The sequence below is a fragment of the Dinoponera quadriceps genome, unplaced genomic scaffold, assembly GCF_001313825.1.
Source record: "Dinoponera quadriceps isolate SergipeBrazil2010 unplaced genomic scaffold, ASM131382v1 scaffold586, whole genome shotgun sequence".
In the NCBI taxonomy this organism is placed as follows: domain Eukaryota; kingdom Metazoa; phylum Arthropoda; class Insecta; order Hymenoptera; family Formicidae; genus Dinoponera; species Dinoponera quadriceps.
The window spans coordinates 1,476,040-1,501,265 of NW_014554764.1; the positions used below are offsets into that span (position 1 = coordinate 1,476,040).

General features: G+C 42.8%; 1 protein-coding gene across 1 annotated transcript in view; it reads left to right on the forward strand.

The window, feature by feature from the left end:
- The first annotated feature begins 1,477 nt into the window (after positions 1-1,477).
- The window catches only part of LOC106741644 (rab3 GTPase-activating protein catalytic subunit), a 41,868-nt gene continuing 18,119 nt past the window's right edge, over positions 1,478-25,226 (forward strand). The window contains exons 1-6 of the mRNA XM_014613856.1: positions 1,478-1,673; positions 1,872-2,160; positions 2,388-2,524; positions 2,598-2,811; positions 3,052-3,460; positions 4,089-4,303. Of these exons, the coding sequence (XP_014469342.1) occupies positions 1,478-1,673; positions 1,872-2,160; positions 2,388-2,524; positions 2,598-2,811; positions 3,052-3,460; positions 4,089-4,303 (1,460 nt within the window). The remainder of the gene's footprint in view (positions 1,674-1,871; positions 2,161-2,387; positions 2,525-2,597; positions 2,812-3,051; positions 3,461-4,088; positions 4,304-25,226) is intronic.

Genomic DNA, 25,226 nt, shown 5'->3' on the forward strand with positions numbered 1-25,226 from the left:
TGTTGTGTTTGCTGTATACTTCATCGCTATCTTGATAGTGGTAATACAACAGAACCTGATAACAGAGTATGATAGTAGCTTAGCAATGGAGACTAAACAGGATCTATCATTCCACAATGACAGAAGTGATTAAATATAATAGAACTACTTGGTGTATAATAAAACTACTTGCTTTCTGCTATCTAGTCTTATCGACAGATCGTCAGCAAGTCTAAAGGGCAAGTCACACTAGCGATTGTCGATTGAATTGCGATTGCCAATTATAAAATAAAGCATTTTCTAAATGGCTGTCACTAATCTCAATCAATACCTGCTGCGCTCTGAATCAGTTGAACAGTAATCGCCAATCGCAAGTCAATCGGTAATTACTAGTGTAATTTGGCCTTAACGCGGACATTATCGATGTCCGATTTAACTCAATATTCAACGTGTAGTAATATCGTACCTGATAAATGACACGAATGTTATCTTTCTATTACTTTCATGGACGACGCGACGACATCCCGCGAGGGGAATTCGCGGTTTGAGCGCCACTGCCATGTCAGGCTTCCGCCGCGCGTGTTTCTCCCCTTTCTAATCCACCTCGCACGACTCCTGGTGTCCATATAAAAATAATTTTTGACGCCAACGCGAAATGCATGGCGATCGGCGAAAAGCAGTGTGATTGAGATCGCTGAAATCTGGAAACAATTCGCTCAACGTTTTCTCGGTCGACTGAACAAGTTGGTCAACACTAACATGACGGATCGACCGTCAGTGAAGCGAGGTAACCTAATTTCGAGTGTTACGAGCTCAAGAAAATCTTCGTCATTAAAACAGCAATTCGAGATGGTGAAATAAATTAATTACCACAGAGAACAACGTGGTATAATCGACATGTTAATTGATTGCACGGCGCAGTTAGCAATTGTTATCGCGATGTTTTCTTGAAATGATGGATCGACCGTGCCGCAAACCAATTTACATAATTAGCGTTAAACAGCCTGTGCCATCAATCACTCGAAATGCGCGCGTTAACTCTTGATATCGCGTATTTTCCTCGATTTCATGATTAAATTTTACCTATCCCCGCTACCTCTCAGATCGTTGCAAATAGTTCGGTTTCCGTGTCCTGAAGAGCAAGATTGCAACTTCGTTATTTTTTCTTTCGCTAATTTACATACTTGTCTCGCTCTAACGGTAAATAACGCAACCTAGTTCAGGAATCAGGAGTAAAAAATAGAAGTAAAATGGTCGACTGAAAAACAACTGTATGTAACGGTCCGATTTGAATTTTCCGAATAGACCGTTACAAGCGCCCGTCGCGAGGTGTCGCCACCTACCGGAGGCGAACTCGCTGCCATCTGCGGGCGGAGTGAGACACCGCGAGAGCGATCAACTGACTCGACAATGCGCAAACGTCAAACACGCATTCGGAACACGCAGGATCGCAAGCGTAAATATTGCTTTTTTGAAATTGCAACATCGTACGGCGAGGATGAACAACGTTGAGATCGAGGACTTCTATCATCACGATTTCACAACTGCCTCCGAATGGGAAGTGTTCATCGCGCGTTTGGAGGAGATCATGCACGAATGGAAATTGCCCCATACGAAGATCGCGGGCTCCCTTCAGCCGGGGGATTTTGTCAACTGTCAGTGGCACGAGGCCTCGGAGAAGCTGCACTTTGCAGGTTCGTGTCTCTAATGTGACTCAACGGACAGTCCATTCGAGATTTCACTGTCACAAGTTTGTAACCCGCCAGTGTGTGCATTTTTGCAAATTCATTGGTTCAGTATGAGGCACATATGGCAAGATGTGAATTTTACACACTGCTATGTTCATTTATCTCTTACACGGTTCCCCTGTTGTAACAATTACACGTTATTAGACGTAGAATTCCTGCTGAAGCACTACAAGCTACTGAAGGAAGATGAAAAGGAAGATACAGCTAGTCCCTTGGAAGAACGCGAGGAGGAATGGACGCAGTGTCAGAAGGACATCTTGGACATATCCAATGACTTTGTGAGGCTCGATGACAACTGCATGGAGATAACTCGTTATTACGGCTGCAGGGAATTTCTTGTTTTAATACCGGCAAAGAAGGGAAGCTTAACAGATGAGACTCGAATTAAGATCTTGCTTAGTTCACTGACAATTGCAGCCAACAATGCGAGTTGGTAAGTATTGCTAAGTCCATGTACACAATAAGTGCTTTAAGTCCTGAGGCTTAAGAAATTCATCAATCACAGTCGATTATTCTCATCACATTCAACTGTGATTCGACTCCGGTCAATTTCTTAAAATTTAAAGCTTAAAACATTTATTGTCGACTGGCACTAATACTCATATATCTGAATTACATTTGTGATGTGAGAAACTATTCAAATTTGTCTGTGCATTTTAGTTACATCCCCGCATTCGTGCAGGTGCAGGAGCCTTGGCAGAATATGTATCTGGGAGGTTGCGCTGGTAAAGGAACCTGTGTGCATCTTGACATGGTGCACTTGAAGAAGATACCGTCGCATTGCAAATATCTTACTGGTATGTATTTCTGCATGTCCTCAGTCGATCTAATTGCTGCTGCTTGTAGTAACTATATTGTAATTATTTGCAGGTCTGCTTGCTCTGTTCAAGCAGAAAGTCCGGGAAGGTTGCGCAGTGAGACTTGACACTGTGATGGTATCTGCTAGATTTTCTTACCTATTGAAGGACTGGACGAACAGCACGTGGACGCAGGAACCTCCGGATTTCGATTTCATGCAGGGGGAAACATTAGGCGTGGCCGAATTGGGCAAGCTTCCCTTTGGCGCAACTTTTGATCCCGTCGGGTACGTGAAACAAATATATTACTGAAAGAATATCAACGAGTTACAAAATACCTTTTATGCTCATTTCTGCCATCAATGGTTTAAATTTAATTGATTATTAACTCAAAGGAATTGACCGGTTGGATTGGCAAATTAGCTGAATTGATCAATGCGATTGGCCAATTCTGTTGAGTTAATCGTCGATTAGATTTAAACTATAATAGTAGAAACGGACATTATTCCTTCATACAATGATTACAGGGAGCTTCATCTATTCACTACATGGCCGGAGATGCCGGATAGCGTCGTCGTGGACAGCGAAGGGTTCTCTGATCTGGAGCCGCAGCTCGCTCCCGAATGGTCGGTACTGGTGAAAATGGTGTCGTCGCCGGCCTGTTTGCTCGGTGAATATATGACGGATTTTCTGCACCTTTGCAACAATCAGAAGACGATGGTGGAGCTGTTGGGTGAGAACGCGTCCTACATCCATAGTGATGATCAAATGTTGAGCTCGGCCTTCAACGCCCTCACCGAGTCCAGAATACCCATGATCTCGACGGTCATGGGCAGGGCCAGCTCGAAGAAAAACAAGAATGTGGAGGGTCCGATCTCCGAGGAAATACTATTGCCTATACTTTACTTTCTCTTCCCAGACGCGGAGGATAATTCGGTATGTTGAAAGAATTGGAAAGACGGTGATGGAACAAAACCCCGGTGACTATTGTATTGTAGTGCTATTTTAAATATTAATATTGCTAGTAAATATTAATATTGATAGTAGGAGAATAAAATTTATTCATTGTGTACAGCGAACGTGTACACAAACGTTATCGGACAAACAAACAAATAATCGCCTTTCCATAAATAAATCGAGTCTTGAGTCTCAGTATTATTTTTTTATAACTAAAAATCCCCTAAGTAACTTTTTTTTAAATCTGTTGCTAAATATATTAGTAAGCAATTATTGACTCTAACGTCATGTGCGATCATATTCTCCCATTATCCATATTAATACTAACAATATTAATATTTAAGATAGCACTAAATCACCCGTGATTTGCTCCATCACGACTTTTCAATAATTTTTCACTTGATATTACCAATAAGGAGTATTCTTAATTCGGTACGCTTAGTTTCTTAACGATTTCAAAACCAATTAATGCAAAATATTACACTATTCTGCTTTCCTAAATATTCTTATGATAATTAAAACTGCTGATTTTTTTTGCTTTTTCGTAAAAAAAAATCATTTCAAGGTACGAATGTTATCGGTAATCATAGATTCAAATTGTTCGCAGAAATTCCCCTACGGCGACATCAGCGTGTGTAATGTGGATGACGACCAGTGGAAAGGCGTAAAGACGTGCGCGATGGATAGTCTTGTGTGGCGTTTATCGGTCGTCGCAGCGCATTGCGCACACAATCTGGGTGGTGCGACGGCCTTGGCTCAGCTTTGGCATGAATTCGTGCAGGAGATCAGGTTCCGTTGGGAGAGGAATATCCTGATACCGGGGTGAGTAGTAGCGAAGGTCTTTTTATTTGTCGTTGTCGGTACGCCAAGGACGACGAGTCGTTCTCGTCGTCGACGGCGAGACGCGCACGAACGAATACGACGTGCGAGTATATGTGTTACAAAATAAGATAGAAGGGAGTCTCCTCTCGCCTCGCCTCCGTGAGCGATCGGGAGTGACGTCGTTCTCAGGATATGTCGGTAGACGCTTGGTCGCGGTGGCGTTCCTCCGGAGACAGACACTTCGATGTCGCAGTCTTTGGGTAGAGAATCGCCGAGTCCGTCGTGCGAAGTGTCGCGCCACGATTAGGATCCGGAAACCGTGCCGGAACTCGAGCCGGCCGAGAGCGCTCATCCGCTTTGTTGACGATCCGGTAATGAAGTGATATACTTACGTAGGGTTTGCTTAGAACTACATAGGGACGTACAGAGTGTTACATTAATGTACAGGTCAGTATGATGGATTCACGCAGAGAATTTTTCTCGAAGGCATGAACACTCATGAACTGAAAAATTACACAGAATAAAAGTGTTAGATTCAAGTGATTCAAATAATTATTCCGATACTCCTTAGCAAATTTTTATTTGGATTAAGTAAATTTTACTTGGATCAAGTAAATATTTTACCTGGATAATAACTTGGGAAATATTTTATTTGGATCAAATAAATATTATTTGACCCAAGTAGAAAATTTGCGGAGTATTGGAATAATTATTTATTTGAATCTAGCACTTTTTCTGTGTACCATAGCAGTTTTGCTCGATTAGGATATACTTATAACGTCGAAACAATTTTAAAGCAGTATGAAAAATTGTGAAAAAGCAACGTAAACAAAATAAAATATTAGTGAAATATTTACTTGATAAATAATATATGTATATATATATATATATAGATAAGTTATAATTTATAATGTTAAATAATATAAAATTTATTATTTATAATTGTATTTAAATTTTTATTTTTAATATTTATTTAAAATGCATCAATATGGGACATTTTTCCTTTCTGATATTTCCTTGTACGCATGGTAAATTTATATATAATCGGGTAAAAAAATATATCTGATCAAACTATTCGTTTATTACTGTCATATATAAATTTTGGTTTCGGTATGAGTATATCCTAGTGTCGCGCATTACAAATCTAGTGAATTATATTATTAGTATGCTACATTACTCAATAAAAATTTTCTGCGTGTTGCTTTACTTTCCTTCCTGGCAGATTCGTACACTCAGACTACCATTCAGCACGATATAGTCGTTTGCACAATAGTTTGCACTTATTTTTTCTGGTGAAAAAATGTGAAAAGGTAGTTTAAAGTAGTGAAAACGTGTTCCGTTAACAAATTTTTCATATATAATTATATACAATTAGATATAATTAAGCATATAATTATATATAAGACATCATGTATGAAATTTATCCATATATAAAGATATATAATTATATACAAAGTGATGATATAGGGTTATATATGATCATATATAAATATATATATATGCATATATATAATAAATTATATATGATTATATATAAACATATATATTGTGATACATAGTCACATATATAAATATATACTTTTATATATGGATATGTTCTATACACAATTATACGTGAGAAATATTTTAACGGAGTGTGCCGCTAAGTTCGTGCGCCTGCCGATGAGGCGAATAGGCAACCTGTTGTACTGATCTGCATGTTGACGCAGCATCCTGTACATATACTTAAGGCCGGTTCTCGGCCCGAGAACTCGCGTTCGCGCGAGCATTACACGGTAATGCCTGCCGCGATGTTAACGATCAATGTTCGCAATTGGAGCCAGGCAATCTTCGAACATGCTAAACGCCGAAGAGATGTTCTCTCGAGCTATTAAATCTATTTATCTATCGATCTACCTACCTATCTAAGAACCCTAACAGTAGATTGGGGTACTGCAGCACTTGACTTATTTGAAACAAAGTCGTACAAAGATACGTTATTGCCATTGTAACGAACGTTTCCCCGACACTCGACGCGTTCGAGACTCTCCGTCCCAGAACGGTCGTTGGGATTGTCTCGACTTCGCTGGGCGTCGCTCCAGCTTAGAACGCAGAACGAACAGTCGCGCGACTCCGACCGGCGTTCCACTGAACACGCTTGAGCAAGAATGAACGACAAGATCTCGAGACCACTGGTGTCCCGAAGCGTCAAACTTTAGAGCGGCACGAGGCCGCTCCTCGTGGTGGGGTTGCGAGCCATGTAGATGTCCATGTCGTGGTCGGTCCAGTTGTTCTCGTCGTAATTGTTGAGCGTGTGCGTGGAGTCTGCCAGGCTGTACCGGCTGCCGGGTCGTGGCGGGTTAGGTTCCAGGGTGCGGTTGCGGGAACGAGGTCGTTGCCGCCTGGCGGACGAGTGCGGCGGTAGGTGGTTGGTGGAGAAGTTCGACCGGGACATTCGGTCCGAGGCAGCTGCGAGCGACTGGCGCGATTGTCGCAGTTCTGTGTGACGGGGGGAATTGGTTATTGAAGCAAGCGAAAGTGTCGCGTTACCAATTGGTTTGTTCTTTCTCGCCGAACTGGCTGCACTAACTCGTGCTCTTCTACCGCCTACCAAGGCTGAATTTAGTTTATAAGAACCAGCAATTCCGTTTTCGCTTCAACCAAGGCGCTTTTGATCTGTTCATAGTCAAGTCAGTATAAATTCAGCCAAATTTTGTTCCGTGCAGTTCAGCGAGAAAGAATGGATGCCTGATGTAGGACTGCGATTAGGCTGCAAACGACCAAAAGCCGTATTTTATGATGATGTGATGGGCATCGACCGACCTGGTCTTGTGCTGACGAGATTGGAAGCCAACGCGGTGTTGGCGAAATACCGCGTGGAGTTGTTGGAAAAACTGTGCTGGGACTGGCCGTCGGCGATCGACCGGGTGGACACTTTACCGCTGTAGTGTCCGGCCTGGGAGCGCACGTCATCGATGCAGGACGCTCTGGTGATCGATCCTTAGAATACGGTCCGCGTGAGTCGCAAAATGTCAACTGGGAAAGCCCGGAGGCTTTCTTCTGTCTTACCTTGCCGATCTATCGGGAAGATCCTCGGCCGCGGTATGCTCCTGTTGCTGTACGCCGACACCTGGTCCCATTCCTTCTGAGCGTTGTAGGCGCTCAACGTGGCCATCGACGACAGAGGCCCGCCGGGACTGGGTGTCGGGCCCACGTTCGAGCAGCAGTTGACAGGCAGACCGGCGATCGGGCCGCCCATCTTCGTCTGGTCGATGCTGTGCAACGTGTGTAGCTTCCGAGCGCGACGCCGGTTCGCCACCACGAAGATGATCACCGCCACAACGATCGTGGCGCAGATCGCTGCGCTCGCAGCGATCGTGATCTTGTCCATGTTCGAGGTCGGGGAGTTCTCCGTCCTGACCTCGCGGCATTGGTTGTACGGCACGTTCGCCGGCGTGATGTTGGTCTCCTCCAGTGAGACCACGCAAACCACGATGCACTCCTGCGATATCAATCAGTAGGGAGAGTCGAGAGACTTGACGATGAAGTTACGCAGAGTCAGGCAATTGCGTATTATATTACGGGAATAGGAATGTCAATATCTGGCTGATGAGAGCCAAGTCGTTGTTTTTAGGGCGTGATGATTTATTAAAATATAACTTTAACAACAGCGATTTCACTCTCATAGGCTAGATATGACATTCCCTTTTTTGTAATTTCCGGAGTTATATATTTCATTAAACTATTGTCACCTTTTTGATATTTTCGAGAAGTAAAAATATTCTATCAACGATTAGATGAAGAATGGAGGAAGCGTCACGTTTGCAGAAAAGATACTCGAAGTGACGACCATCGGTGCATCGATGCAATTTCTGTCGGATAAATTTTTCTCCTACTCTCTAAATTTATTAGAACGGATCTCATTGAATACAAGTGGCAGTATTTTCACTCGAAACGATAGTGAAAATATTACTGCTCGAAATCATAAATATGAATGTTTCGCTCAAGCTTAGAGTGAATTCTGATTCCATGCGGGTGAATTTTTCAATCGATTAGAGCGAATTTGTTCTTGTGACGATAGAATATATCAGATTCACTCTTCAGTTTCGAGTGAAAATGTTCACTCGACGATTTAGAGCGGAGAATAGACTGTGTACGAGTGAAAAATCACTCGAGTCTCAGTGACTCGGCTGCCACTATACTTTTCAAGTGAAATTCTATTCCAAGAAGTTTAGACGGTACTCTCATACTTCGAAGGTATTTGAAATGGTGATAGTTATTGCCTCACATTGTATATACAGTTAGCCCTCGACATACATAGATCCGATACACGTAGACCCGTAATTACATAGAAATTTCTAACTCAACGTTTAACCAAGCATGGGAGAGATTCACTTTTCTCACTTTTCCTCACTTATTTAGAAATACCTCATTTTTTCGCACTTTTATGAAGAATTTCACTTTTTTCTTATTCGATTTAAGTCTTTAAAAAATCCCGGTCAAGAAATTATGTTCAATGACTCTAGTTTTTTTTTAAACAAAACAAAAAATTCAAAGAAAATAAGGATGACTTTGACAACACAATGTTTATAAAATGCAGGACTATGATTTTATTTTCTTTTTAATCTTAAAAAAGCTCAACTGGATTTAAATATTGTTTTTATTAAGCGAAATGTTTTTATTGATTTTTTTAATTTTGTTAAATATTGATTGTTAAATATTGATTTTATTAAACGAATTGAAATTTTATTTCATTAAACGTGTTTGAAAAAATCATGAAGAATCTAATCTTTATGATATAATAATATAAAATTCTGTTTTTTGTGAGGAATTTTATTGTATCTGAATATATGCCCAAGACCGAGTTTAAAATCAATTATAGGTTCTGTGCACGTTATGTAACTTCTTTTGTTCCTCAAATTTTGCTCTTCACTTTTATTATGAGGTCAGTGTTTTTAATCTCTTAGAGGAATGATATGATAGACAAACAATCGAAGCAACTCTACGAGATCAATATGTGAAAATACATGCGTATATCCATCGCCATGTTTTTAGATAGATCTGATATACACAGCTTTTGATTTACGGAAAAAAAAGTTTGGTTGTATCAATCAGAAGAGAGCAACCAGATGCATTTTGGTTGAAGGAAACAGAATTTCTCGTTATAAGATCCACATTTGGGTCATAAGAACCAGAAATTCTGCTTCCTTCAACCAGAACGCATCTGATTGTTCCCTTTCTGATTAATGCAACCAAATCTTTTTTTCCGTGTAGAGTTTTGTGGAACCACTCACCTACATAAGTCTTAAACTGGCTGTACTCGTCGAAGTATCAAGTTCTTCGTAAAAATACACACGTGTACCCACCTGCGACGGCACGTTCTTGATCTTGAACTCTCGCTCGCTGGCCTCGAGCGGCGGCGCCTGCTTGAAACTGTTGTCGCCGAACAGCCGGTAGATCACCCTGAAGCCGAGAATATTGGACGCCTCAGTGTCCCAGTATATAATGACCGCGTTGTCCTGCCTGAGCACATCCTTGACCACGATGTCCTTCTCACTCGATTTCGATTTGTACAAGGGCGACCCTAAGACCAACGGTGGCCTCGGTTGGTGCTGTTGCATTTGGTCCTGCATCTGTTTCGGCGGCGACGGAGTGGTCCTCATGATTACAACGTTCCCGGTTCGCGCAGCGGTCGGTCGGGTCGTGGGGATGAAAGTCGAAGACGGCGACGGTGATGACATTCTTCTTTCTTCGGTCGATGACGGTACCGTTACCGTGGTCGTAGAGAACGTCGTGCTCGTGACCATCTCGGTCGTGGAAATCGCCGGTCGGACCGTCGGGGGGAAGCTTCCGACGTCTCCGACTAAGGTCTCCGTCGGCTCCCTCGTGTCGACACTCTCCACCGTTCCTATCCCGACGATCTCGGGCGGTCGCTCGCAGTTCATATCTGCAAATAATCGCGTGCAAATTTTGTACGATATTTTTATGAATTTAAGTCATTTAGATTATATAATATTTCGTTGTAATCTTCATAAGTTGATCATAAAATTGAGAAAACTGAAATGTTTACATTTATAAATTCTTCGAATTAAGTGAGTATTGAATTTTTCGAATAAAGAATATTAAATCTTCACGGAGAATATATTGTAATAGATAAATGAAGTATGATATGTGTTGTAATCTTTAGTGATGCATTTCATTGTACACACACGGAAAAAAATAATTTCGCTGGTACAGCAAATTGTTAGTTACTATGGGGACAACAAAAAGATTTGTTACATGGAAAAAATAATTTTGCTGTTGTAGTAAAACCGTTGTTGCGACAGTGATAAAATTTAGTTGGCATAACTAAATTATTTTGTTATATATTCAGCAAATAGTAATGAATATTCTTAACAACTCTTTTTGCTGCTCGAACAAATTTTGTTGTTACCCAAACAAATTTTCTTGCAATTCCTATAATAACTAACAATTTGCTGTACCAACAAAATATTTTTCCCCACTTATCATTGAAGATTATATCGAGAAAAAGAAATTGAAATTTCGCGAAGTAAATAATTTGATTGTGATGACGGAATATATTTTTGTGAAATATACCTAAGTTTTCTTATTAATTGGTTTATTTGCTAGGAATAAAATTTTACTTTGCCGTATTTAAATAAACGCGCTTATTTCTACGAAATAAACCTTACATTTCACAAATAAATTTTTAAATCTTTTTCTCAGTGTACAACACACGTAATAATTTCAGTCATAATTCCGGTATTGTCCAGTATTACAGGATTTTTACGATAATTTTTACTATAATATTTTCGGGACTAATTCATCTCCGAGAGGACGGAATTTCCTGAGTTATAATAGTTGGACCTACCGTCAGGATCGATATTGTAGAAGCTTTTGTCCTGCAACCTGTGCGGGCTGCCGCAGAATTGCGGCTTTCGCTCGCGGCTGGTGACCTGCAGGTCCCTCGTCTTGATCCATTCGACGATCCAACGTAGCCTACAGTCGCAAACGAGGAACCGCCCTCCCAGACTCAAGCCGCGCAGGGTACCGTTCAGTCGAGCGAGAGCCTCTTCCGGCACCGTAGACAACGGGTTACCGTCGATCGCCAGCAGAGTGATCGACGGGTTTCCTTGAAAGGCGTTGACCGGTAGTTCGGTGATCAGGTTGAAGCCGATGTCCAATACCTGCAGAATATCAATCATCTTCATGATACTTTCATTTTATTGTCACTGAGAGGCAACGAGAGGCTAGTCGGAGAAAGGTGAAAAATTCACAACTTGTCTTGTTCGAAAGAAAACTTTCGAAAGTCCGACAAATTTGTTTAGAGAAGTTTTTTTTCTATTTTGAGCTCTTGTATGTACACACGGAGAGAAAATTATTTTGCTGGCACAACAAATTGTTACGGGGACAACAAAAAAATTTGACAAGGATAAAATTTAATTTGCATAACCAAATTATTTCGCTGCCTATATATTCAGCAAATAACAATTAATATTCTTAACAAATTAATTAACAAATTTTTTGTCGTTCCTATAATAACTAGCAATTTACTGCGCCAGCAAATTATTTTTCTGCGTGTAAAATCGAGATTCTTGAATTCATCTCCCGCGATTTCCCGTTTATCTCAACATTGCACTTACTCTGAGATCGTAGACGCTGTTGATGGCCGCCGTCGGGAAGTCCGGGATGAGGTTGTTCAACAAGCTCAAAGAACTCAGAGTATTCTTGATACCGTGGAACGCATCCGGGCCGATGCTCTGTATGAGATTCCTCTCGAGGTTCAGTCCCGTGAGAGAATCGAGCCCCTCGAAGGCCTTCGTGCCGGAAGTGCCGGGTAGCTCGCGTATGCTGTTTTGCGAGAGATCGAGGAAGGCCAAGGTGTTTAGGCCCCTGAGTGCATCCGGCACCTTCTTCTGCCGCGTGCCCTTGAGATTGAGGTTCTTCAGGGTCCTCTCCAGGCTGCGGAACGATCCGGCGGCGAGGGTGACTTCATTGTCGGAGAGCTTCAGGGTGACCAGCTTGGTGCCGGCGAAGGCGTTCTCGTTCACCCTGGTGATCCTGTTCATCGAGAGATCCAGCACGGTAAGGTTCCTTAAGGTCTTCAAGTTGGCGCTAGGTATCTCCGCGAGCTCGTTGTCCTTGAGATTCAGGCTCTTCAGGTGGTTCTCCTGACCCTTGAAGGCTTCCAGTTCGACGCTTCGGATGCGACAGCCGGACAACTGAATATTGTTGATCCTCAAGGTGGCGAGAGAGCCGTTCTTCAGCACGCCGATCGTGCTGTTGTTGATGTAGAAGAGGTCGACGGGCGTCTTCGTGGCGAAGCGCCGCATCGCCGACAGCAGTTGCTCGTAGTCCACCACGTCGCACTGCACCGAGAGCTCGCGCGCCAGGTTGTAGTCGCAGATGCACGAGCTCTCAAGGTCCACCACATGCTGTGCCCAGGGACAGACGGACGTCGCCGCCACGACGACGAACGCTCCCGCCAGCAGCAGCAGCAGCTCCGTCGAAATCGCATCTGAAAGGGGACCAGTTGCGTTAATTCTTTTTTTTTTCTTTCATCTTTTTTCTTTCGCGAGAAGCGAAGAGGAAGCGTCGGGCGGAAGCTCGGGATCGATGAATTCGATAGGGTTACCGTTAATCCTCTGTACTTCATCCTTTTTTCGCGAGGAACGCGGACGTGACGCTACGATTTTCACGAGTCAGCCTCCCCTTGCCTCTTTCGAGACGTGCGGAGGCCATCCTTAGAGAAAGCGCCAATTCCTACGGCCACACGTGGGTACACGCGTGATTGCGAGACGTGTCGCAACGTCGTCGTCGGCTCGCATTCCCGCAATTATGTGTCGCTTTTCATTATAATGCCTCTCGCGCCTTCGCCGGAGCGCCCTGGGACAGGTCGCCATTTCACAAACGCTGAATGACATCCGGCGATTTCTGCCGGCGCGTTATTGTTGATGCACACGGAGAAGGAAGATTGGTTGAACTGACATAACGACGAACAAATGTGTTTTAGTTGAAGGAAATGGAATTTCTCGTCCAGAGAATGGTGACCGACTGAGACTATTTTTCTTTTCAATTTCGAGTGAAATCGAAAACGAGTATTCGGTTATTTCTCAATTTCGGCTGAAACCTGAAATTTTAGCAAGTCTGACAAAAGTTAAAAGAAAAGATAGAAAATGAATTTCATGATAAAAACATACACTTATAATGATACTTTATTAAATTATAACGTGTGATACTTTATTAAATTTTATCTCACATAACGTTGAAAATTACTACAATAGTGGAGATTACTTCAATAGTGGATACAGAGAACGAAAGCAAGAATTATAAAATAACAGTTTTTGCAAACATAAAAATAGACTTTTTGGAAACTTATGATTACATAAATTTCCATACATTTATAATTACATTTGTATTTTAGTTATATCGAAAAGCATTAATAATCATAATCGTCGCAACGGCTCTTACTAGTGTAACTTGATCAGTTTCGGTATACGAGACTCTTTCAATTTCGGGCGAAACCGAAACTAAATCGAAACCCTTATTTTTGGCCGAAAATAGCCATAACCGAAATTTCGGTCAGACACTATCGGAATACCAAATACTTATAAGAACCAGAAATTTTCGTCATCCTTTGACGAAAACGCGTTTGCTTCATTCATTGTCATGTTAATTCAACCAATCTTTTCCCCCGTGCACGTACGCACGCACTGCGTGTACTCTAGTCTCGTATCGAGGAAACGGAGCATGCGATTCCGCGTGTGCGTGTATGTTTTTTTATTTCGCGTAACGTTCTATTAATCTCGGTGAAAATTCGTCCGGAGTTCACGTTCGGAAGAGATCCGCCGTCCGTTCCCGTAGATAACGTTCCACAAAAAAGTTGTGTCTCTCTTTGTGCTAAATATTACTATTCATAGGAATACTGCTCTCGGTGTCGTGTCGACACTCCCCGTCGAATGCTTTCCTGAGAAGTCGAAACGAACTCTGCCAAAACAATGAACGTAATTGTCAGATCGTCAGATCTCATGAAAATGACTGCATTTTCCCGCGCCCGAGTTCGTTACCATCCGTGGAATCGTTACGGTAAACGACGCGAGAACGATCCATTTCTCCCCATATACGAGCGAATGAAATCCTCCATTAGACCGTGCGACAACAAACCGGCGGAACCTGTCAAACGCGAGCCGAAGACTAATTGCAGGGCTACAAGCAAAGAGACGGTTGAGAGGAGAAATTGCCGCGACACCACCCTTCTCCCTCCCAACTGCTCTACGATCATCGCCGAGGAACATTTATGCTGCGATTTTAGACAAAATCGTAAGACTCGTTACTTTTATTATTCTCGTGAGACTCATAAGAACTTATGATTGGAACTGTTATTCTATGCGTATCATAAGACATACGATCCTTCGTAAATATTTACGATTTCTTACGGCTAGCAAGAAGCTCTCTGTCAAGTTACGGTTCGATGAGGAAAAGTACAACCAGTAAGAAGTTTAATACAAGCTTTCAGTATTATTATTATATGTGATGAACCAAAACATATTATACATTGGATTTTTAATTAAAGAATACAACAGGTGATACAGGAAAAATTTCTAACAGTGACTATTAACATTACTGACTAAATAAAAAAGAAAGTTTTTTTAATTCAGTATACGTGTTTGTTTAACTCGGGTTTGTTTAATATAAACAATATAATTTAATATCATATATCATTTTGTTTGAATGTTACATAATTGCAGTTTAACGTAAAATAATTGCAGTTCTACGTAAAACTGCCAGATTCTTACGATTGCTTCATAAGTTACAATTTTACGACATATTCATAAATTTGCTTAGAGTTACGGCATTAACATTCAAATGCACAAGTACCGTTCGCTGTTCGCGCGATTTGAGCGCAACCTTTCCGACAACTTCGCGGCGAATTTTATAACACGGCCGGAAAGATTGAAAAGAAATCTCCGTGTCGCTGGTTCCGCGACACGCGTAAATTACCGCGTTTATTTCACCGATAACGAAACGGAATTTATCAGTACCTTTTCAGAGCTGTAATTATATTCGAAAGCTCGAAGCCGAACGCGTGCCGTAATATCGAACTCGATCGTTACGTTAGATTTCGATCCAAAAATTTTGCCGTGCAATCTGACTTTCACGAGAGAAACCGAGCGGTTTCGCGCTGATCTTAATGATACTCGGGCGTAATAACTACGTAATGGTAACCAAGCGAGAATGATTTCCTGCGACACCGACGCGGAGACAAGTTCGCCGACACGCGTTCGCGAAAACAGCGGGAGAGCGGTAGCTCGACGCTTTATAAATTATTAAATTACTTTCCTCGATCTTAGAGAACAATCTCATCCTTGTATTTCTACAAGTCCCCGAGATTATCATCGGGGACTCGGATCTTTTCCCTTTCCTCGGCATTACAATCGTACGTGAGAATACAGCTCGAATTCGTCACGTAGTTTCCCTTCGCGTGACGCAACGATCATCCCGGTGACTAAACCCCCGAGACGGTGAATTTTAATGGAACCAACAGTGACACACCAGCCGCGGAATCAGTCACTATGTGCATAAATCCACAGTAATCTACGCACCGTAAGGTGCGTGGTTATCGATAGCGAGATCGGGCCGAGGACATGTATCGCGCGTAACACTCCGGCCGTTGACTCGTAACGGGTTCGGACTATGGGCTCGAGTTCGTTCAACGAGGCGTTCTCCAGCCTGGTCACGCCGGCTTTTCTTGCACGCCACGATTTTCCACGGCTATCGCATCTCAATCGTTCCGCCGGTTGGCCCAATAAGTTCTAGCTTTGTCCCCTGGCCTCATACAGATTCTGTTTTTCGGAATTATGCCGAGTCAGCATTTTGGACATATGTTAAATTTTGAATTCTACAACACAGTAGGGCTAAGTTAGCACAATAGGTTCAATTTCAATTCTAATGATATAATTTACTTTCACTTTGATTCCCCGATGATGCCTTAAATTTCATTTTTCGCTGTTTCAGCGTCAAAATAACGTTGTTCAAGATTGCGTTCAAATTAAATCTGTATAACTGGAAAGAAGAAATACTGCCGTTCAAGCAATATTTACTTGGTCCAAGTTACTCAGTTAATAATAAGATAAAATAAAGTAAATTTAATTAATTAAATAAATAAAATTAAAGTAATAAATTAACATAAAATTAAGATATTACTACCCTTAAGAGTGTTCAAGTAGCGTCCAAATTTCAACTCGGGATTTAATGCCTATTTTTGAGGAAGCAGAGCCTTCTCGAGCCTTCAGCGAGCAAAATAGTGACGAAGGAGACTGAGTAGGAATTCAGTTCAGTCGAAAGACCGAGAATCACATGCGTTTTCTCGAGTCTGCAAGGTACTTGCACGATTCCTGGGTCACACCAGCTACACCCTTTACCATGGAAAATCGATGAAAAATTCATTTCCTCACGCACAGCGCGTAGTTCTCAGCGGGTCGACGCACCATGCACCGACGCATCGTGCGCGGTAATAATAACCGTTCGACAATTACACGTCGCGCCGCATTTCCGTTCCAGCATCTCGGAACATATCGCGCGCGTGGTCGGAATTTCGAGAGTTTTTTTTTCTCCTGGTCTCGCACGACATCCGGCGTTGCCCGTATTACGTTATGTATACGAGCTATATTACTACCACTATACGGCCTCTCATCTCGCACGAATTCCCGCGAGTGCATATCGTGCATCACGCTCGGCGTGATTACAGCGGTGCATCGGTAACTGCACAGCCTCGCACGGTCGCGGATAGGAACGCGGACAGGTAGCAGTAAAGTAGGTTGAGTCTTTAATGCGGGACGTATTATTTCATTCTCAAGCGAAGAAAACAGTGTCGCGTGCGCGCGATATCGATCCAAGAAAAAGAAGATCCGGAGATCCCTCTCGATTTGGCGAACCGATCGCAAGCGTGCAACGTACAGCGGGGTAAATTACGTTTAAAGCTGGCAGAAATTAAGTTTTAGCATTTTTGTAGCATGCAACATTAATGATATTCATTTGTAAATGATTCATTCTTAATTAAACTCTATATTAACAAAAAAATATATATATATTTAATCATTTATTTATTTATTTATTTATTCAATTCAATAATGTATAATATACAGGGTGTCTGGTACGTTTCGTACAAACGCTCTTGTGAACGTAGAACGTTAAACCGAGCAGAAAAGTCCTCTATCATTTTGCAAAAGACTACGCAAAATTTTGAGTTATTAATTCTTGTAAATGGCCGTATATGGAGGTTTCTTTAATTAATAACTGAAAAATTTACGTGTTATTTGCAAAATGGTACGGAACTTTTTTATTCAGACTGGCCTAATCTACAAGCATGTGACAGCTATTGTATCTAATAGCAGATTCAAGGTTCGAAATTCAAGATTCAATATACTGATGTCTGTCGCTAGGTACAACAGCTGTCATATACTTGTATAGAATATAACTTACTTCGGTAAAGTACAAAAGTACTATCTTTTGCTCGCACAGAACGCTGAAATCGTCGTTAGGAATTATCTTTGTGGTTGAGCCCGCGCGCTTGAACTTTGTCGATTATGGAGGTCTTTCCGGTATTCATTTCAACAACTATTTTTTTTAACGTGTAACGTTCCACGGAGTGTAAAACTACTGTTTTCTTTATTATTTGTTTGTACAAGCCACTGGGGATATGAGTTTCGCACATGAATGAACGGTTCGCTTAAAAATTGAGCTCCGATAGATGATATCAGTGTAACAGCGGCAGTCAAAATGCCAAATATGTATAAGAAACATGCCCATGAATGTATTTTTTTTTAATTACATGTATATAACATGCTTTCTTTGAGATCCCAATTTGTTACTTTCTGTCAGGTTTTGATAATTTTGACCTCACCATACGACGCTACCGGAAGAATCGGAAGCGTCTGATTTCGCGAAAGGAGCCTCGCGTCGAGAAAGTCTCCGTGCGTGTCAAGGCCGATCGCACGTTGCAAGAGGCAATATGGGTATCGTTCGTCGGGGTAATCTGCGAAGGACAGAGCGAACGTCTGTGAAAAAAAAAGTGCGAAAGAGAGGGAGGGAGAAATTCCATTTTGTAACACTCTCCCACATGAATAAAATGTTTACAAAGGTGACTTTCCTCCGAGATCTCGCCCGTTGCCGCTTATGCGGTTTCCGTTACCGCGTGTCGAGGACGTTTACGTCCGAGGAACGTTCTTAACACCCGCGGCTTTAATTGCCTGTCGCTCGTATCCGATGCTATTTCGCGTGTAATTAGCGCGAACAGATCCCTCGTCGGGATCGACTTCCGAGATATTCGCACAGGCGTGCGCGGCCTGGTAAGGCGTTAAATCTGGGAAAACGGCTCAACCTTTCACATTTTTCGCGCCGGCACGCCGCGATATCTCGCGATCGTCTTCCGGATTAAAAAGGGTTCGTGACAACGGAGTCACCTACATGCGGCTTATAAGCGCGCCCACACACCCCGGCGCTCTCGAGGCCGACGAAAGGAATATTGCGGACCTTTCACTCACGATCTGATTGTTTCCGCGCAAATATGTAAACCTGCTCTTTCCCGATAAGCGGATATGGCGCCTTCGGCGCTCGCTCTTTTTCCACCGACCCCGTCCGGGAAAAAGTTCCGGCGAGTCGGCTGGGAAAATATGACCGCGGAAAGGCAACGTCGAGCGCGCGGTACATATTATTTCCTTGGTTCGCGCACTCACGTGGAAAAAGAACGCGGCTTTCCTGCAACTAGTAAGGGTCAGATTAAAACCTTGATGGACGAAAAGTGATATCTCTGTGTTACCGTGACTGAGAACATTCGTGTGAATATTCGGCTGCGTTGAAACTCGGTTGAGACTACTGAGTGCAATTGACTGAGCGGAGATCTTCTATAGGATTCTTTTTGTTGCTGTCAAGCGAAATTCCGTCTGGTCCCGCGACAATGGAATATTTTTAGTTAATCCTCTCGCCGCCTACGACGTGTATACACGTCGCCGAAAAGGAGCTTCTTAATTGCATACGCCATTCTACCTTCCATGAAAGAAATTCTTCATTCTATTTAAATAAGACATTTTAGATTTAAGTAAATATATTATTAGTGTATATAAATACTGAATATAGATACTTTTTTCATTAATTTTTTTTATTATTATATTATTAGTGTATATAAACGCCGAGTATAAATACTTTTTTTAGATCATTTTTATCTCAATGTATGAAGAAAATCGTTATTTGCGATCGCTATATACGACACGCCTTATTTGGATCTTTCGGTTCGAATACTTTCATTATCATATTATTCCGCTTCAGTAGTGCAGAATCAAATATCGTGCCGCACACAGCGACACTGTTGGCTGATACTTTTGGCTGGAGCGCAGCGAAAAGATTAAACCGACAGAATTGTTTTTTTCTCCGTGACCTTTGAAAACTTCGATTCTCTGTTTGACGAGATGTTTCGATTCCCCGCTCGTCTCGCGACACTCGATATCCGGTTCTCTCGGTGAGGAATTTCTAGAGCGCAGTGAGCGATTTGGGTCTCCGAGAATGCGCGCGAGCGCGGGTGCGAGTAATGAATTAATTAAACTGGCCGCATCGTTACGGCGGCCGGATCTCGGAACACTTGTTAATGGGAGCACACGGCCAGTTACCGCGCCTTATTATCGTTCACCGTGGCGGGTGCGAGGCTCGTTACCGATTATTGTTCGCTATCGCGAGCGATTCGCGCGCGAAAGAAGCCACCGCGAGAGAGTCCCGACGTAACCGCGGACAGGTTCGCGGAACACGACAATCGATTCCGACGATCGCGCTTCCGCTTGAACGTACGCTGAATTTCAAAACGATTTCAACATTCCTTTCTCGATGTAGTTTAGAATGCAGCCGATGGCCCAATGAGAGAACTTATTTTTCCAACGCAAGCTTCTTCACGTTGAACCATCGTTTTGTGCGTTTCAAACTGCATCGAGATAAAGCGTTCAGATCGTCTTGAAGCCGAGTATACGCTAAAATAAACTCAAATTGAAACATTTTTTAAGGAGAGAAACGGCGCGAGTACGCTGTAAAATGAACGAAGCTATGGTGTACATTTGACCCCACCTTACTTAGAATTAATAATAAAATAACTAATAATGATAATTCATGTTGTATATATGCTCAGTCAATTCTTCTCGGTAATCTCGAGCGAGTTTTAACACATCCGAATGATCACACGAACATTTCCGATGAGTAACGAAAATTCTCACCGATAACAGAGCTATCGTTTCTCGTCGTCAAATTCTCTCATCTCTGGTCCTTATTTTTCTGTTGTTACAAACTGAGATTTTTTTATTATAGCACTTATTTTCCTTCATTGCGTTACATTCAAGTAATATTCACTTAATCCGAATAAAATAAACTACGCCAATATTCTTTAGTAAATATTTGCTTGAACGTAGCGATTTTTTTCAGTGTATACACACACTCACACACACACACACACACACACACACACACACAAGTCAATTCTATCGCTGTAATTGAGTATTCAGAAGAGAGTCCGGAATGATCAGCACGTGTCTCTTATCGAGTTTATTCGAACGACGTATAGCTCTCGCGCGTGCGCGAGAAAGAGAGAGAGAGAGAGAGAGAGCGAGCACGGCTCGCTAATTTCCATTGATCCCGGGCTAATCCCGACTCGTAGACACACGGGAGCCTAATTGCGCGATAGGCCGCCGAGACAATTAATTCGTAACGGGTGCAATTAGTGGCCGCTCGCAGATTGGTGATTCACGCGCGCGAACGTTACTAGGCTATGACCGGACAAACGATGGTTCGCTTCGACTTCCTAGCGTCGACGACCTTGTTCGCCGATGACGATGAATGAATACTAAGAGGCAAACGGGCGGCTCCTCCTTAACACTTTAACGGGATGTTTCTCCCAAAATGGAGATGCTTCCTGTCCGCGCGGCGGTCGCGATTAGTCATTGGACGAGAGCTCTCTCGCTCGACTCGGTTCCTGAGGAACCCGTCGAATCGGCCGATGTTACAACATCCTCCTCTGAGCGAGACCGGCCGGTTGGATAACCTTTCGCCGGAGAATGCGACCGATCGTCCGGAGAAATCGTCGTGAAACGCCGGCCGGCTACGGATCGGCAAGGGCGATCGGTGTCCTCGGTCAGAAAAGGTCGAAAGCTGGACCGGAGCAGGACAGAGAGAGAGAGAGAGAGAGAGAGAGAGAGAGAGGGGAGGAGAGGAGAAGGGGGGAAATTGTGGGAGAGCGGCTATGTCAATTACCTCGTTGTTCTTCTGCGTCTCAACGCCGGCGCGAGCGATCGGGCTTCTCTCGTAATAATCGGCACGAACGATTCCCGCGTCCGCGTGGCGATTCTCGATAGTCGTGGTTTTATCCGCAAAGTGGCATTTCCGGCGATTCGCGTAGCGCACGTAGACGCGTGCAGCGAGAAGGCGCACGTGCACGGGTGCACCTATACCCGCCGAGGAATCCGATCCTTTCACTTTCGTTCTCTTTTGGCTTTCCGTCCCTCTCTCTCCCTTTCTCTCTCTCTCTCTCTCTCTATTCTTTCCTTCAGTGTTTCTGAGTCTTTCTTGCTCCTCTCGTCCGAGATTATTGACCGAGATTTATTCGTAGGATACGGATTAGAACGCGGTACACGTCGCACCAATCAACGGCTGGTCAACGCTCGTGTCAATGTTTAGCCCGCGATCGGCGGGCCGGTTCCCACGACATAATACATTGTATTTTTCTTCTCGCTGTGGCAACGACGGCGGCTAATGCATACAACGCTTTCTCCCCGCGCGCGATGCGTATCTTCTGAAACGTTCGAGATGGCGGGCAATTTCGACCGGCGGAGCTCGAACGTTCTCCCTCGTGTAATGGCAAAAATTAGCGGTCACGTTACGCGATCGGTATCAGCGTCAATGTATCTCCCGGTGCTTAACCAATGCCGTTCCGATGTGTGTCGTTTCTAATTACTTCGTAATTTTTTAATTAGAAGTTATATGTCTCTCCGGAAGGAGAGGGAGGAGGAGGAGGAGGAGGAGAAGAGGAGGACGTGCAAAGGGAAATCGGCAGTAAGAGCCGCGGTTCATCTAGCTGTGGAAGGCCTGTTATCGGCGGAATCGCGTCGAATTAAGCAAATACGGAGAAAGTGGCGGTTACTTTGCATTTACTCTAATTTAGATTGCCGCAATCGCCGTTAAATACGAGCACCGTTTCTCTCTCTCTCTCTCTCTCTCTCTCTTTTTCTCTCGCGCGCGTCCCGCGTTTTATCTCACGCAGGTGCAGAAAGCGTGCCATTTTTGCCGTCTGAAAACGAAAGCGCCGATAAGACGTATCGCTGTTATTAAACGTCACCGCTTGGTTTCCCCGCGGGGATCCGCCTCGTCCGCCGAAGATCGCGATTTCCAGTGTGAATTCGCGCCCGTTCGACCGTTTGTGTCAGAATCTCTTTAATAAGAATCGGCACATCGTCCTGTGGCCGCTATGTTTGAGTTAAAACCGGAGCTCACAGCTATAATATACGCGAAATATTCAGATGATATTAATAATAAGAATAAAATTAAATTTACAATAGTAATAACAAATATAATACTAATGATAATAATAATAGCAAACCTATAATATATAGCGATAATAAATAATAAATAACAATATATAATAATAGATGCAAAATAAATTAATAATTAATCACTACATGAAACACAAACTCACTTTTTTTTTTTAACACACTTCATAGACTCCGTAGATGGCGGATCTTTGCTCATTTTGTCACTCAGCTGATAATTTTGATTGCTTTCCAGTAAGAGACACAAATCGATACACAAGTCTAGTCATATCGTTATCATATCCTTATTTCGCATTTGGTAAAGAAAAGGACAATAGATAATATAATTAGATTTGCGTCGACTTTTTTCTCTTGTTGGAAAACAAATGTTGTCATCATCCAAACCGAAAACTTATCCAAACATGATGTAACTAATCAGAAATCAGACATATAGTGTCTAGACTCTTGTTATTGGGACTCTACACTTGCCGACTTTCAGCCACGTGTCCTTCATCGATATAGAAATTCCGCGAAAGTCGACGACGTGGATAATGAAATCCTGTCGATGACATCTCGCGTCTGTCGGCCGCGCCTTCCTTTCTTCTCCTTTTTACCGCCGTTTGTACCGTTTTCATCGAGCGGCACCGCACATTATCCTGGACATTATTATTGTTCTCGTCCGTTCTTTCTAAGGCTTCAATTCCAAGTCGATGTCCACGCTGCTGAGACCGTCAGAGTAGAGACACGCATCAACGACTGATTAATCGCCGCTCGCGGCCAGCGCGCAAAATTGCTCTCGGAGACAATCCAGGTGCCATTAATTAGGCTTACCGTCCGCGCTGCATCCTCGCGTTCATCCAGGCTGCTTCTCGGCGCTTCCTTGCGCCGAAGATTTTTACGCGGAACTTTGTGGCGTGCATTCTGCCGCGGCTTCACGACCCGCCGAACTTTCCATATGCCTATAACGGTCCGCGCTACCAGTCGGCACAGTATGCCAACCGACTATCTAAGTACTGTTACCTGCTCCATCTCGCAGGACGCACATGTACGTGGCCAACGGACCGACGAACGACGCGGAATTCCCTCGAGCGGATCGCCGCGACCGCCGCGTATCGTTCCTTGTCGGTGACACACCGGCGATACCGCCGTCGAGATCGTTTAAACAAATAACCCGATCGTTCGTACGACGCACGGCCCGCAGAGTGTCGAATCTGATTCTGAAGATCGCGGGAATTTCAGCTGAAATTTCAGCGCGAGAGAAAGAGAGATATGTGCGTTTATTATCGCTTTAGGGCATGACCTCTGAGGCTTTTATTAATAGTTGTTACTTGAAACTGGTTTCAGATGAGATACTCAGGTTTGAATTCAGGGTTAACTTATTTCGCTCCTCTGTTCCTATATAGGAACAGCAAATTTACCTACTTTCAAAACTTTTTATCTAAAAAAGAATATAAAGGATAAAATGATATTTTCTTTCTTTCTGAAAATAATTTCACCTGGTTATTTCCCGGCGGTAGGCAGGAGTGGAAAATAACCTTGTAATACACACCTTTTTAATTCATTGTCTCATTTTTTTAATTAATTAATTAAAAATAGTAATCAATAAAAAATTGAAAAAAACAATGATGAGGCATTATTGCTAAAAATTCAAATTGTGAAAAAAATCTGGTTGCATTAATCAGAAGGGATACAACCAGCATTCTGGTTGAAGGAAACAGAATTTCTAGTTCTTATGTCCCAAATATGTCTCACACAAGAGTTTCGAGTGACAACAAATAGTTGTACGACATTGTGACGGTTGAAGCATTCACTGTGAAACGCGGCTTGAGGAGCGAATGCGAAGAAGGGAATGCAGGTAGCTGGCCAGGTGGGATGGTGTACCGCTGGCGATTGCCAGTTGCATGTGAGCACCCCGGTTTGATACAACCTACGGTCGTCGGGTTTTAATCAGCCCAGAACTTCGTTCCAATGCGTGACTCATTTATCGCAGCGGAAATTAAGAATGATGCGCACGCATACACGTATGGATCAGTACACAATTACAGAAAAAAATCCATGTAGCACAGAAGTTCAATGGACATTCTAGGAACGTCTCAAAGAAATTCGAATATCTTTGGGACATTCTTAGAATGTCTTTTGAACATTAGTTATTATATGGTTATTAGCTATATGGATGGATTCAAATAAATAATTACACCAAAATTCTTTTACAAATTTTTCATAATATTTACTTGATGTATAAGTAAAATAATTTCCAAATAAATTATCCAAATAAAATATTTGCTTGATCCAAGTAAAATTTGCTAGAGTATTGGAGTAAATTATTTACTCGAATCTAGCATTTTTTCCTGCGTATAATTTTATTCTTTGAACAACGTTTAAGTCTGTCA